This window comes from Dipodomys spectabilis, unplaced genomic scaffold (genome assembly GCF_019054845.1).
Source record: "Dipodomys spectabilis isolate Male_0828 unplaced genomic scaffold, ASM1905484v1 ptg000174l, whole genome shotgun sequence".
Lineage (NCBI taxonomy): Eukaryota > Metazoa > Chordata > Mammalia > Rodentia > Heteromyidae > Dipodomys > Dipodomys spectabilis.
In genome coordinates, this window is record NW_024870851.1 from 6,354,551 (window position 1) to 6,369,863 (window position 15,313).

The window sequence follows — 15,313 nt, forward strand, 5'->3', positions numbered from 1 at the left end:
GTCTGAATGACAGATCATGTTTTGTAGCCCAGGTGGTTGTGCCCCCTGGTGGTCACTGGGCCGGCCTGCAGCAGAACCAAGCCTCTAGGTATCCCTGGGCTTTGTCCCTGGATGTCTTGGATGTCTCAGGTCTCAATGTTTGGGAATGACCTTGAATGTGATCAGGCAGACCAGGGGACCTAGTGGCCAGAGTTCATGTGCACACTGAGTGGGAGTTGCATATTTCCTTTAAGATTTAGCAATGGGGGGTGGGTGGGAAGGAGCTATTGCAAAGTTTCTTTTAAATAACAGGAGTTTGTGTTGGTTACTTCCAGCTTAAGCAGTCTTGTCAAACCATCTGAAAATGGAAGTGGGGTGACCTTCAGATCAGGGGCTGATGTTAACATGGATATTGGAGTATCTGGTTTTGGTCCTGAGTCTGATATTGACAGATCAATGGCCATGGTAAGTCTTTTCCCAGTGATGATTTGAAGGTTGCCATTTATTTTAGCAAAGAAACACTTTTCATAAAGATGTATAAGTAACCTTGGGAATATTGAGATAAAGAATAAACTCTACGTTATTTAAGCCAGGTTAGAAAATAGTTCGCTGCAAAAAAAAATGTGTCTAAACATATCAGTAACAGTAAGAAAATTGAAATTTATCCCTACTCTAAGCCACACTGCTTAATCAGAGCCATAATGAGCCTTAAGCTTAATTGGAATCTTAGTGAACTTTATGAGTAGTTTAAGAGTGGGGAGGGAGCATGATGTTTTATTTTTATTTGATGACTTTTTGTATACACATATTTATATGCAATTCCCTACTCTATAATATCACATTTTTTTCTATCATGTAGAGTTGGCAAATAGTGTTTTTTGGGTTGATTGAAACCATGGCTTTGCTACTTTTGACGTTATAAAAGGCATAGAGTTTGTGTTTTGACCTCCTATCTGTAGAATGGTACAAGCACAGATCCTGGGAGGGTCAGATGAGTGACTTTATAAGAGCCTAGCACAGAGGGAACTGCGCATAATCTGTTCTGGGAACCAACTTCCAGTATTTCATCCTTCCCCTGAATTTTTCAGGTTTTGCCATGCCTGGAGGATACAACATTACCTGTTTCTCTCTTATTTTTCCCCTCTCCTTTACTCTCCTTTTTTATTCTCCTTCTGCTACCCACCTTCTTCTCTACCGTCCAAAACCAATCCCAAAGTGCATTAAGGGGTCATAGAGAATTCAGTTATAGGAAATCTCTCTTTTTCTAGACCTGATAACTTAGCACCTTTATGTTACTTTAAATAATGGCTGGCCATTTGGAATCGTGGGTCTCTTCTGCCACCCCTCTGTTGTTCCCTCCTCCAATTCTCTTAAGCCCTCATTGTTTTTAGTAACTTTGGTAAAGTTCCCTGCTTTCTATGTGGCCTGACCTCTCTTCCCCTCCCCTGTCAGAGTGAGCATTTCGTCATGGAGATGGGAAAGCAGCCGGTGATATTTGAAAACCCAATGTATGCAAGCAAAGACATTGCCGTCAAAGCGGAGCTGCCAGCCCAGGTGAGGCCCCATGCACCCGTCCTCTCAAGCCATACTGTTGCTGGTCTCACTGTATGACTGGATAACATTGTAGACATCTCCAGATGCTCTTTCCCCCATGCCTCAGCCTTCCTCTCTGCAGTAAAGGGGATGCCCCGGACACAAGCCCTACAAACAATCACTACACAGCCCTGATACTTGGCAGCCACGATGGGGGTGCTCACCATCACACTCTCTGAATCACACATTTTGAGAGGTGTCCTAGGGTCACGTACCCTAGGGGTCTAGAGTGGGCAGAGGCCTGGGAAACACCCTGACTGATGCCACTCTGAGAGGTGTGGTCTCAGTGAGTGAGGGAGTAGCTGGTCACACAGCTGTGGTCTGAGCAGGTTAAAGGGAGGGGAGTCTCCCAAGCTTGCCTTTGCTAGACTTTTCTGGAAATTACAGAGCTCTATCTATCTATCTATCTATCTATCTATCTATCTATCTATCTATCTATCTATCTATCTATCTTCTCTCATTCAGCCCTTACTATTCAGCATCTTTAAGAACAGCTGGTGCAGGTAAAGGAAAAGAACTTTTCATATCCAGAACTTGCCTGTGTCCACCTGCATTTGTCCAAGCAACTATGACGCTATTGACAATGCAGAACTTTCAATGCTCACACCCATACTCCTTTCAGATCCAACATGTGGCATATTTTAGTAAAATAGAAAGAGTTTTCCTAAGTATAGAAATCTTTGACTCTTGGAGTCATTTTGCCTGATTCTTTGATAATAGACAGCAAGACTTTAATACTTGATGAAATAGATGTGACATTTCATGCTGACATGTTCAGTTAAAATAAAATGAGGCCATGCATACAAACACATAGACCAGTTTGAGAAGAAACAAAATGATTAGTGTAAAGTGTTAGGAAAGGAGAAAATTACACGTTCTATAATTTGGATATTCAAGGTAATTTGGGGTTAAGGAGGAAACTTAGAATCAAATGAGTATTATAAAAATATGTAAAGGCGTATTCCACTATGCCTCTTCTTTCAAAAATCAGTTTTTAAGCGGCCCTTTGAGATCATTAACTTTATCCTATACATTTAAATATAAGATTCTCTCTCATGAGTAAATTTGGGCCCCTGTCCATGCTGTCCTTCTAGTATTGGGCTGCCAGTATAAAATGAGGATATCTTTTATTCAAAAATGTGGTCAACAATGGGAATAAAGTCACAGAAATTGTAGGAATTGTCATTGGATTGTGGAAGATATTTGCCTTCTAGGATTAAATGATGTGATTTAGTGGCTGGTGTTTTTGATTTGGGGGTCTAGGTTGCCAGGTTTGTTTGTCTGGTCATGTCTGTAAGAGAACAAGGTACACACAGAATCAAAGACTTTATAAAGAATTTTATGGCAAAGTTGCTTATTACTGAATTATTTCAAAATTGGATAAGCACCTTTGAAATGTTCACAGGTGACTGTATCTGAAAATGTGGAAAACAAGAATTATGGAAGTCCTATAGATCCTTCTGAGATAGAGCCAGAGCCAAAGCCAACTTCCCCCAGTGCTGATGGGACTCAGGTAACAGCGGTTGACTCCTGAAATAACCCTTCCTTAAGACTTTTTCTTTAATGATGTATGGTCTCAGCTCTGTTGTTATTACTCATAGTTAGCACCAGATGGCACTAATTTACATTCTTTTCATCTAGTCATCTGACTTCATCATTCCTGTGTTTGTTAGACCGTTCATCCTGTAACATTATTACCCTCCCTGCGCCGTGCAGTGTGTAATACTAGAGATTAAAAGAAGAAAAACACTACTTGATGGAGTTTATCACACCTGCTGGAGTGACCTTTGCAATTTTAGGCTGACATGTAGAGAGAATTTCAGTGAACACATTTGATGTAAAACTCAAATGTGTTAATGGACAGTCTATAGCTAGTCCGAATGCACACGTATGTATGCCGTTGTGCCAGCTCCAGCTGCTTGATCCTGATAGACTATTTTATCTCAGAGCATCACAGTCCTTATGGGTGCTCAGAATATTAGGTACACAGTTCCTTGTACCTCAGAAAGTGCTCTGTGAATTAGAAGGCAGTGCGTAATCCCTGGCCCTCTCTAAAATCTTCCAGTAATGTATTTTCTAATTCAGGGTAATTTCTAGAGGCAGGGTTCTGTCTTCCTGTCTCCTCTTTCCGGGGTGGTATCCTGTATAGAATAGGGGCTCCTTAGACGTGGGTTTGTGAATGGCGCTGTCCACTTGTGCTCCTCACCTTTCCCAGAGTAAGACTCCAGAAAATGTGGCAGGAGTAGGGTGTCTGTTCCTTTGTCTCCTCCCAGGTTTTGTAGTCAGAGCTGTGGCTAGCAGGACAGGCATCTTTCCACGAGGGATGGGGCCACCCACCATCACCTAGGGAGTTTCTCTTTGGACTCTCCAGATTAGAGTCCTCTGAGTCCCTTGAGTACTTGTGGCTGGTTCTCATGACCACAACTGAATGACTTAATCTTTATGACTCTTATCTTACAAGGATAATAAAGGGACCTTCCTCAAGGGGTTGCTGAGATCAAATCAGAAACTTGTAAAACTCTAAGAATAATCCCTGACACATAGTAAGCACTCAGTAAGTTATAGTTGTTGTTGTTGTGATGGTACACAGGAGAAAATGAAGTGAGAGTGGCTATCTGCTGCTTTGGTGCCCTTTCCCCTTTGGTGCTTGAATTCAGGGCCTTGTATTCTTTTTTATTTCTTTTTAATTTTCCTTTTTTTTTCTTTTTTTCTCTTCTTTTCCTTTCTTCCTTCCTCTCCTTCCTTCTTCTTTCCTTCCTTTCTCTCTCTCTCTCTTTCCTTCCTCTTTCTCTCTCTTTCCTTTCTTTCTTCCTTTCTTTCTTTCTTCCTTCCTTCCTTTCTTCCTTCCTTCCTTCCTTCCTTCCTTCCTTTCTTTCTTTCTTTCTTTCTTCCTTCCTTCCTTCCTTCCATCCTTTCTTTCTTTCTTTCTTTCTTTCTTTCTTTCTTTCTTTCTTTCTTTCTTTCTTTCTTTCTTTCTTTCTTTCTTTCTTTCTTTCTTTCTTTCTTTCTTTTCTTTCTTTCTTTGCCTGCCCTGGGCTTGGATTCAAGGCCTGGGCACTGTCCCTGAAATTTTTTGCTCAAAGATAGCCTTCTACCATTTGAGCCACCATTTCACTTCCAGCTTTATCATTATCATTGTTATTATTATTGCTGGTTAATTTGGAGGTAAGAGTCTTACAAACTTTCCTGCCTAGGCTAGTTTTGAACCATGATCCTCAAATCTCAGCCTCTTGAGCAGCTAGGATTACAGGTATGAGCCACTGTCATGTGACATAGGCCTTGTATTCTTGCTCAGCTTTTCAGCTCATAGCTGCACCATTAGAGTCATGTCTCCAGTTCAGAATTTTTGCTGGTTAATTGGAGATTAAGTCACAAGTACTTTTCTACTCTGAGCCTTGATCCTCAAATCTCAGACTCCTGAATAGCTAAGATTATAGATGTGAGTCACTGGTATCTGGTTGAGTGGCTATTCTTGAATTGACCAACTTAGGAAAGGAGTTTTACAATTTATCTTTTCCCTCTGGTTTCTAGAGAGCTCTAGAAACTTCTTTCCCTCCCAAAAATGTGTATATCTTAGCTTCATTTGTCTTCCTTGTACCAAAGTAGTCACAATTATCTGTGTGGCAAAGCGTCTAGATTATTACAGGTACAGATTATATGAAAACAGCCTGAAGAATTTCAGTTACTGTTCAGGGACTCTAGGAAGAATTGAAAATCTATCACATGAGCCTTGTTCCAAATGATTGCTTTTATGGGAAGATAGCTTACAATTTGAATCAAAAGAAGAGAAACCTATGAAAAACTCCATTATTCAAGAGTTTTATTTCCTTTTTCTTCTTCTTCTTCTTTTTTTTTTTTTTAATTCAGGCCTCAAAATGGAGTATCTTCAAACGAAAACTCAAACAAACCAGCAACTTTGAAAATCCCATCTATGCAGAGGTAATTTTTAACCATTGTCCTTAGCCTAACACTGTTAGAAACAATTTGAATAGCCTCTTAGATTCTTGCAAGTAATCTGGCCAAGATTCATCTTGGCACAAAACTGTGACTGGTGTGGTTGGTTGGGACTAAGGAGTTGATTCTCATTTCATTGTGATTGCAGATGGACAATGAGCCAAAGGAAGGCGTGGCTGTGGCCCCTCCTCCATCCCCCTCTGTCCCTGAGAAAGTGTCTTCCAAAAGAGACCCCAGCATAGGCTACACTGCAACAGAAGACACGTTCAAAGACACTGCAAATCTTGTTAAAGAAGATTCAGAGGCCTAGCCACATTGGTTATTTAGGGAATAATTAGAAACACACTTTTGCACGTATATTTTTTACAAACAAATGAAAAGAGATAACATTCAGTACTTTATAAAAAAATACTGTACAAAAAATATATTTTTCTCGGGTTGCCTGGAGTCAGATATGTCTTATATATGTGTGTTTTTTACTCATGCTGTTTCATATTTTTACAAATAATTATCACGATGTACTATATGTATATCTTTGCACTGAAGTTGTCTGAAGGTGATGCTATAAATATATTGTACATTTGTAAATTTTGGGAAGATTATCCCATCACTGAATTTGCAAATAAAATTACCTGTTGACTTGGTTGGTGATCATTAGAATGGACTTAGACCTTTGATCATGTCTAAAGAAAAGATATTATTTGTGTTTCCTTTAAAGCTATTCAGGAAAGGAATCCTTTCTTGGGTTCATTAATTCAGTGCATCAGCAGTTAATTACTGCTCAAAATTACATGTCGGCTTGATTAATAGGTGCATGGCTAGAGGCCATAGTCTCTGTATAGACGTCTGGATTTGCCTAGAGATGCTTCAGATGATACAGAAGTTAGGGGTTGTGAATGCATTTCACCTCTCTGTACATTTCTGTTGTCTCACCAGCTACAGCTTCACGTGTTCTCCGACTAGCTGCCAAGTCACCACTCTTATTTGTAATGTCTGAAGGAAATCCCCATGTGATAAAGCAAACATGTCACCTACACTGAGTTGGTATTCGACTGAATGACCTTTTTTCCTTAGAGCAATGTAAGCCCTTGCCCAGCATTTCTGGTGGTGACCAACCCCTAGTGACTGGAGCTCAGTAGCTGAATGACTAAAACCAAATCCATGTCTGCATAAAGCAAGGTGCAACACATTCCTAAACTGCAAAGCCTCAGCTAGGTTTTGCTTTCTGTGTGTGAAGATAGCATTCTATTGACTATTTATTTCCTGAGTTGAACATGAATAGAAAGGGAAACCATTCTTACTGAGCCTTTTTTCAGGTCCTTTGCCTAAATCTGTCCATTGGAGTCAGGATGTTCCGTATAACCCTGATCTTCTCATTGTAGCTGGTCTAGTCTGAAGAACAAGAACCATGACAGGAATATACAGTTTCCACAGCCAGCAGTGTTCCTGCCTCTCTGTGCTCAAATTGCACATTTGTTAAACCGAGAATGAATGGGTGGATGAATGGATGGATGAAATGTACTACTGATTATTTTAATCCTGAGCTCTCAAAATATTTGTATTTTGAGTGTTGATTGTAATTACTTTGATTAGACATGCAACTGGAAATGCTGCTGCTGAAAATTTTCTAATAAATGTGTATTTTATCAGACTGGTGTATTTCTTATGTCTCTATCACAAATCACTCGTATTTTACTGGGGAAAAAAGAAAGCTTGATTGCTTTCTGCTTCACTAATTCCTTGCCATTGTTTTTTTTTCTAGACACAAATCCATAAGTGAGTTGCTTGAAAAATCCACAAATCTCTGCATTCATTTTGGTGGTGTCCATGATATGTGGGAGTAAGTTAAGAGGGAAGAAAGCAAACAGGACTCTAGGAAGTAGCACGAAAGTCAGATTCACGATTAGACAACAATTGCTGTCAACAATTGCAGTCATTCACTGAGATGACAGCTAGTGTTCCTATGTCCTAATGACACAGTCATTTGTCAGGAAGACCACTTCTCAACATTACTTTCAGGGTAAGGGTAGGGCCATCCTCCTGATGTTAATCTCAATGAGCTATGAGAGTTCTGTGTGAAACTGTGGGTAAGGAGTGTGGCCCACAGCCTGGTGTAAAGTGTGTTTTTGATCAGTAGTGGCCATGATTACAATGATTGATGAGGAAGAAAGAAAGGGGAAGAGATACCTGAGTCATTTTAAACTTTCTTCACATTGATTTGTTGAATTGAAGCCCTGTTATACAACTACTTATTGGCAATAATTTAAACAACTTCCTCAAATGATTTTAATGTATAGCCAGGGTGAGAAGTCCTAGTTTAAGCAGAGAAGCTAGTGATTGTTTTTCCCCCCTTTCCTTTCCTTCTTCTTTTTTTTTTTTTTTTTTGTTTTAATTTAATTTTTTGGGGGATAGGGTCTGTCTGTAGCCCAGGCTGGCCTTGAATTTGTGATCCTCCTACCTCTTTCTCCCAAGTGCCAGTGTTACAGCAGTACACCACTATAGCTGGCTTTTCGTGTACTTGTAAATGGAGAAGATGATGGAGATGATGGAGTTTTTAGCAGGGCTTTTGATAGAATACATGTTTTTAGTTTGTGAAGGAGTGGAAGTAGTCATGATTGAAAAAAAGTTTAGTGTCATCCAGTCACCTGTGGCTCATGGCTATAATCCTAGCTATTCAGGAGGCTAAGTCCTGGAGGAATGTGGTTCAAAGCCAACCTAGACTAGTGGTGTGGCTTAAGTGACAAAGTGCCAGCCATAAGTAAGAGAGCTAATATAAAATGTGAAGCCTTGAGTTCAAGCCTCATAACTGGCAAACCCTCCCCACATTAGGTAGTCTTTTCTAGGTGATTGGAAGGGTAACCAACACCCCTATCTATGGGAAAACCTGGGCTGAGAAAGATGGAAATGCAGATTCAGGTCACAGTCTGGAGAGCAGAACCACACATGACTGAAATCACCTCTCCTGAATGCTTCCCTGGCTCTTGTCTTACGCCAACAGTATTTTCTCCAATTCAAGGATTAGGGCCTCTTGCATTAGCATTCCCTGTGTCTAGAACCTGGCCCCTTTCCTGTGTTCCAGCCTCCACCACAAGGATGGTTTGTTACTTAAGCAGCAATTGCCCTGGGAGGACTTTTAGCGCCAACTCCAGCAGAAAGGATTAGAAAGTCCTGTATTTGCCCTCACAGTGTAGGAAAAGTATGTTTCCAACATGACAGCTGCATGTGTGCTTTTAGAATATTTCTTTTTGAGGGGACGGGGCGGTGGGCAGGGGGAGAATAAAGCATTGAGAAAGACACATTTTGGAAGATAAGCACCCTCGAGCTCTTCCTGCTACAATACTTTACCGTCACTTTCCCCCAAATGTAAAGGGACGAGATTTATTCTGGGAAAGGCAATGGAGACTTTATTTGCGAAACAAAAACATGGTCTTAGCCAGGTGCTGGTGGCTTATGCCTGTAATCCTAGCTCCTCAGGAGACTGAGATCTGAGGATCGTGGTTCAAAGCCAGCCCGGGCAGGAGAGACTATGAGACTCTTATCGCCAATAAACCACTAGAAAACCAGAAGTGGCGCTGTAGCTCAAGTGCTCTACGCACTCGTCTTGAGCTGAAGAGCTGAGGGACAGCGCCCAAGCCCAGAGTTCAAGCCCCATGACTGACAAAAAACAAAACAAAACAAAAAAAAACCCCAAAACCATCAAAAACAACAATAACAAAAACCTGCATGGTCTTGTAAATTACAGAGGTAGGATGTAGGCTTTGTGCTGGAAAGTCCATTTATCTGCCTTGGCCTTTGCCAACAGCCTTGTTCAGAACAGCATATACAGACTCCAGTCACAGAAGCAAGTAGGATTTCTCCCAGAGCCACTGACCACTGACTAACTGACTGGAGGTCAGTGTCCCCTCCCCAGAGGTCAACAGCTCGGAAGGAAAGTGAAGGAGCTGGACAAGTTTAGCTTCAAGTTCTCCTCAAACTTTGAAGTCCAAGAGCTCAATAATTTATCTCCCTTCCAGTCTTCATTTGAAATTCAGTTAATTTCAAACTCACTGTTAAAAGTAAATTCTAAGCTTGTTATAAGTAACTTCAAAGAAACCAGACTCCATGATAACATTTTTCTTTTTATCTGCAAATGCTCCATCTCTCTCTGGGTGAATTGTCAGAGGGTGCACTTTAGAATTTAGTACTGTTATTCTTTTTAAGTATCTGAAGGCCTGGCCTGGCGATTTCAGAGTGAAAGTTGCTCTATGTCTGTGAGTATGTCCTTTTCCAGGGGACTCATGCAAATGTCCTTATAGATCCAAGGTTCAGGAGACTTTCATGGGATCCTAAACCCACATGGAGTTTCTTTAGATACAAGAGAGACTTAACTGCCTCTCTTATCTCTTCCTCCTCCCCTGGGTGAGCATCTTGGGAAGGTGGGTAGCACTCACACATTGCCCTTGATAGTGAACTTGGTATAATAGGTGTTAGCCAAGTAGGGAAAAAAGAAAGGCAGGAAAGAAGTCCTCAGCCTCCAGAGGTAGACAAATGATCCCATGGATGCTTGTCTAGCTCACAGGACTTATGGTGTGAGGAGTTAGTAAATGGAATGCTACTCACTATTGGGTGGTAGCATCCTTTCCCCCACTGAAAGAGATCATACTGAGTATGACACATACTACTGCTGATATCCCTCTCTTCCTGAGGAGGGCAACCCCCAAAACCAGCTGATGGAGCTGATGAAGCATACCATATTCATGGTGGAGAAACACCTTGATGTGGAAGAGAACTTACTAGTAACTCTACTCTTTCCATTTAGTCAATATACTCTTTGCCATTACATACTGTGAACGATGCTTGGATGCATCCTTTTGTGAAACGGTATTAACTCCATAGGACTTCAAGAGTTTCTGGATGCATGGATACCGCTGTAAAGGTGGGAGGAAGGAGGGAAAAGAAGGGTAGATGAAAAGGCTAGGTTGTGAAGCCCTGGCTGCAGAGGCCTCAGCCAGTCTTTAGGATGTTTGGGAGCTTGGAATAGTACTTCCGAGCTGTCCTGAATGGAGGCAGAGAGCAACAGTGGATTTCTTTGTTACTAGGCATTGGCCATGGACCACTCCCATAACTGTGGTGGAGAAATGGCCTGGATAGGGTCAAGTCCACTGAGAAGCACAGCTCTAAGTCTTATGCAGCTGGGGTGGGGGCAGTGTCTAGGCCCTATAGAGAGACCCAGAAGGCACATGAAAGTGGCTTCCCCTTCCGTCTGATGCTGCCACCAAGTGCTAACATTTGACAGAGAACAGAGAAGAGTTGCCTAGTCAGGATGATGTGGCATTTAGCGACGGATGGATTAACCTACCAATGACTACCAATGACTTGGCTTCCATTTGCCAGATCTGCCCATTTTAGAGCAGCTACCCTAAGATTAAGCACCTTGAAGATTTCCAAACCCACACCCATGTACTCTCTCCGTCTCTCTGTCTCTGTCAGTCTCTCTTATTCACAGCATGCCTTCACTCTTTTTTTAATCCTTTTTTTAAAAAAATACATTTTTTATTGTAAAAGTACTGTACAGAGGGGTTACAGTTACATGAGCAAGGTCATGAGTACATTTCCTATCAAGCATTGTTACCTCCTCCTTTGTTTTTCCCCTACCCTCTCTTCCCTCCCATCTCTACAACTACACTCCCCCCTCCCCTTTTCCTCCCTCCCTGCCTAAATTGTAAAGTTTTTTTTTCAACATAGTGTCTTCTACATCTTATTGTTACAATGGATCAACCCGTATCCCTATTTAAGCATTTTGTTTTTTTCTTTCCCCTCCCCAAGCTAGAGAAGTGTATATACAAGATGCAGGGCACTGACATTAAATACAGTGAAAAAAGGGGTTATACCGGGGGGGGGGGGGGGTAGCATACAAAGAAACAAAAAAAATCACATGGTACATTATAAATATGTTAGGAACAATAGCAAGAGAGAAAAAAACACTTGTGTCCCTATCTTGGGGTTCATTTCACTTAACATCATCTTATGTCTTATATACATAGCTTTTGACATTTTCTGCTTGTCTCAGACATATGCTAGTTATTGCAAATAAGGGAAACCATAGGACCTATGTTTCTTTGGGCCTGGCTTACTTCACTTAATACAATTTTTTCCAAGTCTTTCCATTTCCTAACAAATGGGGTGATGTCATTCTTTCTGATGGAGGCATAGAATTCCATTATATATATATATAAGCATATATATATCACATTTTTTTGATCCATTCATCTACTGAAGGGCATCTGGATTGGTTCCATATCTTAGCTATGGCAAATAATGCAGCAATAAACATAGTTGTGCTGGTAGTTTTAGTATGGACTTGTTTGTGATCATTTGGGTAAATGCCCAAAAGTGGGATTGCTGGGTCATAGGGGAGCTCTACGTGGAGTCTTTTGAGGAACCTCCATACTGCTTTCCAAAGTGGTTGAACAAGTTTACACTCCCACCAACAATGCAGTAGGGTTCCCTTCTGGCCACATCCCCTCCAGCATCTGTTGTTATTAGATTTCTTGATTATAGCCATTCTAATTGGGGTGAGGTGGAATCTCAATGCTGTTTTGATTTGCATTTCTTTTATGGCTAGAGAGGTTGAGCATTTTTTCACATGTATATTTCCCTTCAGAGAAGTTTCTCTTTAAGTCTTTAGCCCACTTATTTATTGGGCAGTTGTTTCTTTGAGGATTTGTTGTTGGGAGATTTAATTTTTTGAGTTCCAGGTATATTTTAGATATGAGGCCCAATCCGTAGGCTTTCTATTGATCTTGCTAGCTATGTCCTTTGCCATGCAGAAGCTCTGCAACTTCATGCAATCCAATTTGTCCAACCTTTCCTTGATTTGTTGTCTTTCTTGGTCTCTATTGAAAAAATTTCAGCCTGTGCCAAGGAAACCTAGGGTTTCTCCTATTCCATCCTGTAATGTTTTCAGGGTGTCTGTTTTGACTTCGAGGTCTTTGATACATTTGGAGTTGATTTTGGTGCAGGGTGATATATAAGGATCTAACTTTAGTTTTCTACAGGTATTTAACCAATTTTGCCAGCACCATTGACTGAAGAGACTGTCTTTCTTCCGTTCTATTTTTTTAGCTCCTTTATCAAAGATTAGGTGGATATAGGTCTGTGGGTTCATTTCTCGGTTTTCAATTCTATTCCATTGGTCCTGAGGTCTGTTTTTGTGCCAGTACCAAGCTGTTTTGATTATTATGGCTTTGTAGTAGAGTTTGAAATTTGGTATTAATATTCCTCCAGCACTGTTCTTTCTGTTAAGGATCATTTTTGCTATTCAGGGTCTTTTATTGTTTCATATGAATTTTTGGATTGCCTCTTCTATTTCCTTGGAGAATGAGATTGGAATATTGATAGGTATTACATTGAATTTATAGATAGCCTTGGGAAGTATTGCCATTTTTGTGATGTTGGTCCTTCCAATCCAGGAGCATGGGAGGTTTTTCCACTTCCTAAGTTCTGCTTGATTTCCTTTTTCAGGTTTTTAAAATTTTCATCATAGAGGTCCTTCACTTCTTTAGTTAACTCCTAGGTATTTTATTTTTTGTGGGGCTATTACAAAAGGAGTTGCTTTTTTGATTTCAGCCGTGCTCTTCTCATGGTTGGCATACAGAAAAGCCATTGATTTTTGAGGGTTAATTTTATACCCTGCTACTTCGCCAAAATTTCAAATCAGCTTGAGTAATTTGGGAGTGGAGTGCATGGGATTCTTTAAATACAAGATTATATCATCTGCAAAGAGGGAGAGTTTTACTTCATCTTTCCCTATTTGGATCTCCTTTATGTTTGCATCTTGTCTTATTGCTGTAGTGAGGCATTCTAATACTAAATTGAAGAGAAGTAGAGAGAGTAGACATCCTTGTCTCGTTCCTGAGTTTTGAGGAAATGGCTTTAGTTTTTCGCCATTAAGTAGAATGCTATGCCTTCACTCTTATTCTTTCCCCTTTCTCAGATGTCTGAGGTGACTTTGAGGGTGGGAAGTTGGTCCTTTCTGTGATGCCTTGAAGAAAGAGAAGGCAAAGAAGATTGGTGCTTGAGCCTTGGGGTAAGGAAGGAGAATCTCAGTGGGAAGGAGGGTTGGGAGGCAGCAGGCCGCTTTCTGAGTCCTAATCCTTTGGTCACCAGAACTGTGAGAAAGGAGATGGCTAGCAGTCTTCTGAAATACAGAATTTAAAATGGAGCTAGATGGTTCCTAGAGCTTTGTAGTGCGGAAAGAGAGATATTCCAGTCTTGCTGACAAAAAGGGCATTCTGAGGTCTCACGTTAGCTAAAGAAGCATGGCCTGGTGGTTCCCGTTTGCTTTGGCAGGGCAATGAGCCCGAGAACAGTGCTTATTCTAGAAAGGTCAAGGCTCTTGGAGACTGTGCTGGCCCTGAGCTATGGTGACTGCTTTCTAGCATTTTCAGGAACCCTAGCCACCTTCACACTATCATTAGTTGCTTCTTTAGCTTGTTGACTAGTGAACATTGCCTGTCTCACAATAGATTGTAAGGGGAAATTCATTCCTAATTTTACACAGGTAAAATGTACTCACCATTTAGATTCCAGGTAAGAGCCATTTAAGAAATTTTTTGTTGTAAATGATTTTAAGGTGGGATTGTCTATACGACAACTTAACCTCTTTGGTGATTGCCCTTCTTGAAACTGTGAGAGGGCTTCGGAAGGCTCTGCTTGGATCTCTGGGATCTGCCACCCCGAAGGCCACCCCTAGTCTCCACCCATGGCTCCCAGACTTCCTCCCCACATCTTGGCTTGGGGGAAATGGGAATGGAGTCTCTGGAGAACCGGAGATTTGGAAGACAAGAGAAGAAAGACATAGAAAAAAGCAAGAATAAATAGGACTATTGTGTCCATGATTTGGACCTTGTCTGTGGTGGGGAAGTCAGGGATCTGGTTCATAGAAGACCAGGCCCAGGGCTCAGGCACTACTAAAAGCTTGGTGTGGAAACCTGATCTCATGATTCCACTAGCCATGTTCTTGGGGCATGTTGTTTCCTGTCTTTATACTCAGGCATTTTCCTGAGAGAGGAGCTAGGACAGCACCAGCTTCTGAGGTTACTATGAGCACTAGCACTGAGCTCCACGAGGACGGGAGCAGTTGTTCCAGTTGTACTGGAACCTTGAGTACCTTGGAACTGCATGATGGTTATTGGTGCTCAAGTATTTGCTGAATACGTGGCCAGTGAGAAGACTACTTAACAAGGGTGGGAGCTCAGCCTGAGCTCAGAGCAAGATGGAAGGTGTTTCTGCCATGGTCTCCTGCACCCTGCTCCTGCCTCAACCCTTACCAGTACCGTGGACACTTGGCCCTCTCAAGCAAGTCTGCCTGTGCAGCTGTGAGGCAAAGGAGACTTAATGGTGCCTGGAGCCCACTGAAGGGTGGGCCACGCCTGTGTGGAGTATGGGCTGTGAGCTTTCAGAGCTGGGTCCTGGAATGCTTGAGAAGAAATCACGAGGTGCTGGAGAAGGGGTCCGTGAGGGAGTTGGCAGGGAACTAAAGATGCAGGTGGCTGGTTTGTTTCACGAACTTTCCCAGGACTAGGCCAGGAGCCATTCTTTTTGCTTTCTTTTGCATTCTCTTTTTGTCTCATTGTGTGGGTTTTCTCTGGCCAAATCACAGAACCAGGCTTCTTATAGCAACTTCTACAGCTGAGCCCCGCTGCGGAGGCAGCAGGCTCTTGCTAGCCAGAAGGGGACCCCAACCACCAGTGGGCACATTGTTTCTGGGAGAAATTCCCTCTCACTTCCAAATGCTGATTAATGG

At 41.7% G+C, this 15,313-nt stretch overlaps 1 protein-coding gene across 1 annotated transcript in view; it reads left to right on the top strand.

Moving 5' to 3' along the window:
- Positions 1–7,177, top strand: part of Lrp2 (LDL receptor related protein 2) — a 193,303-nt gene extending 186,126 nt beyond the window's left edge. Inside the window, exons 75-79 of the mRNA XM_042694053.1 lie at positions 315–444; positions 1,432–1,533; positions 2,978–3,085; positions 5,440–5,511; positions 5,675–7,177. Of these exons, the coding sequence (XP_042549987.1) occupies positions 315–444; positions 1,432–1,533; positions 2,978–3,085; positions 5,440–5,511; positions 5,675–5,836 (574 nt within the window). The 3' untranslated portion in view covers positions 5,837–7,177. The remainder of the gene's footprint in view (positions 1–314; positions 445–1,431; positions 1,534–2,977; positions 3,086–5,439; positions 5,512–5,674) is intronic.
- The last annotated feature ends 8,136 nt before the right edge of the window (positions 7,178–15,313 follow it).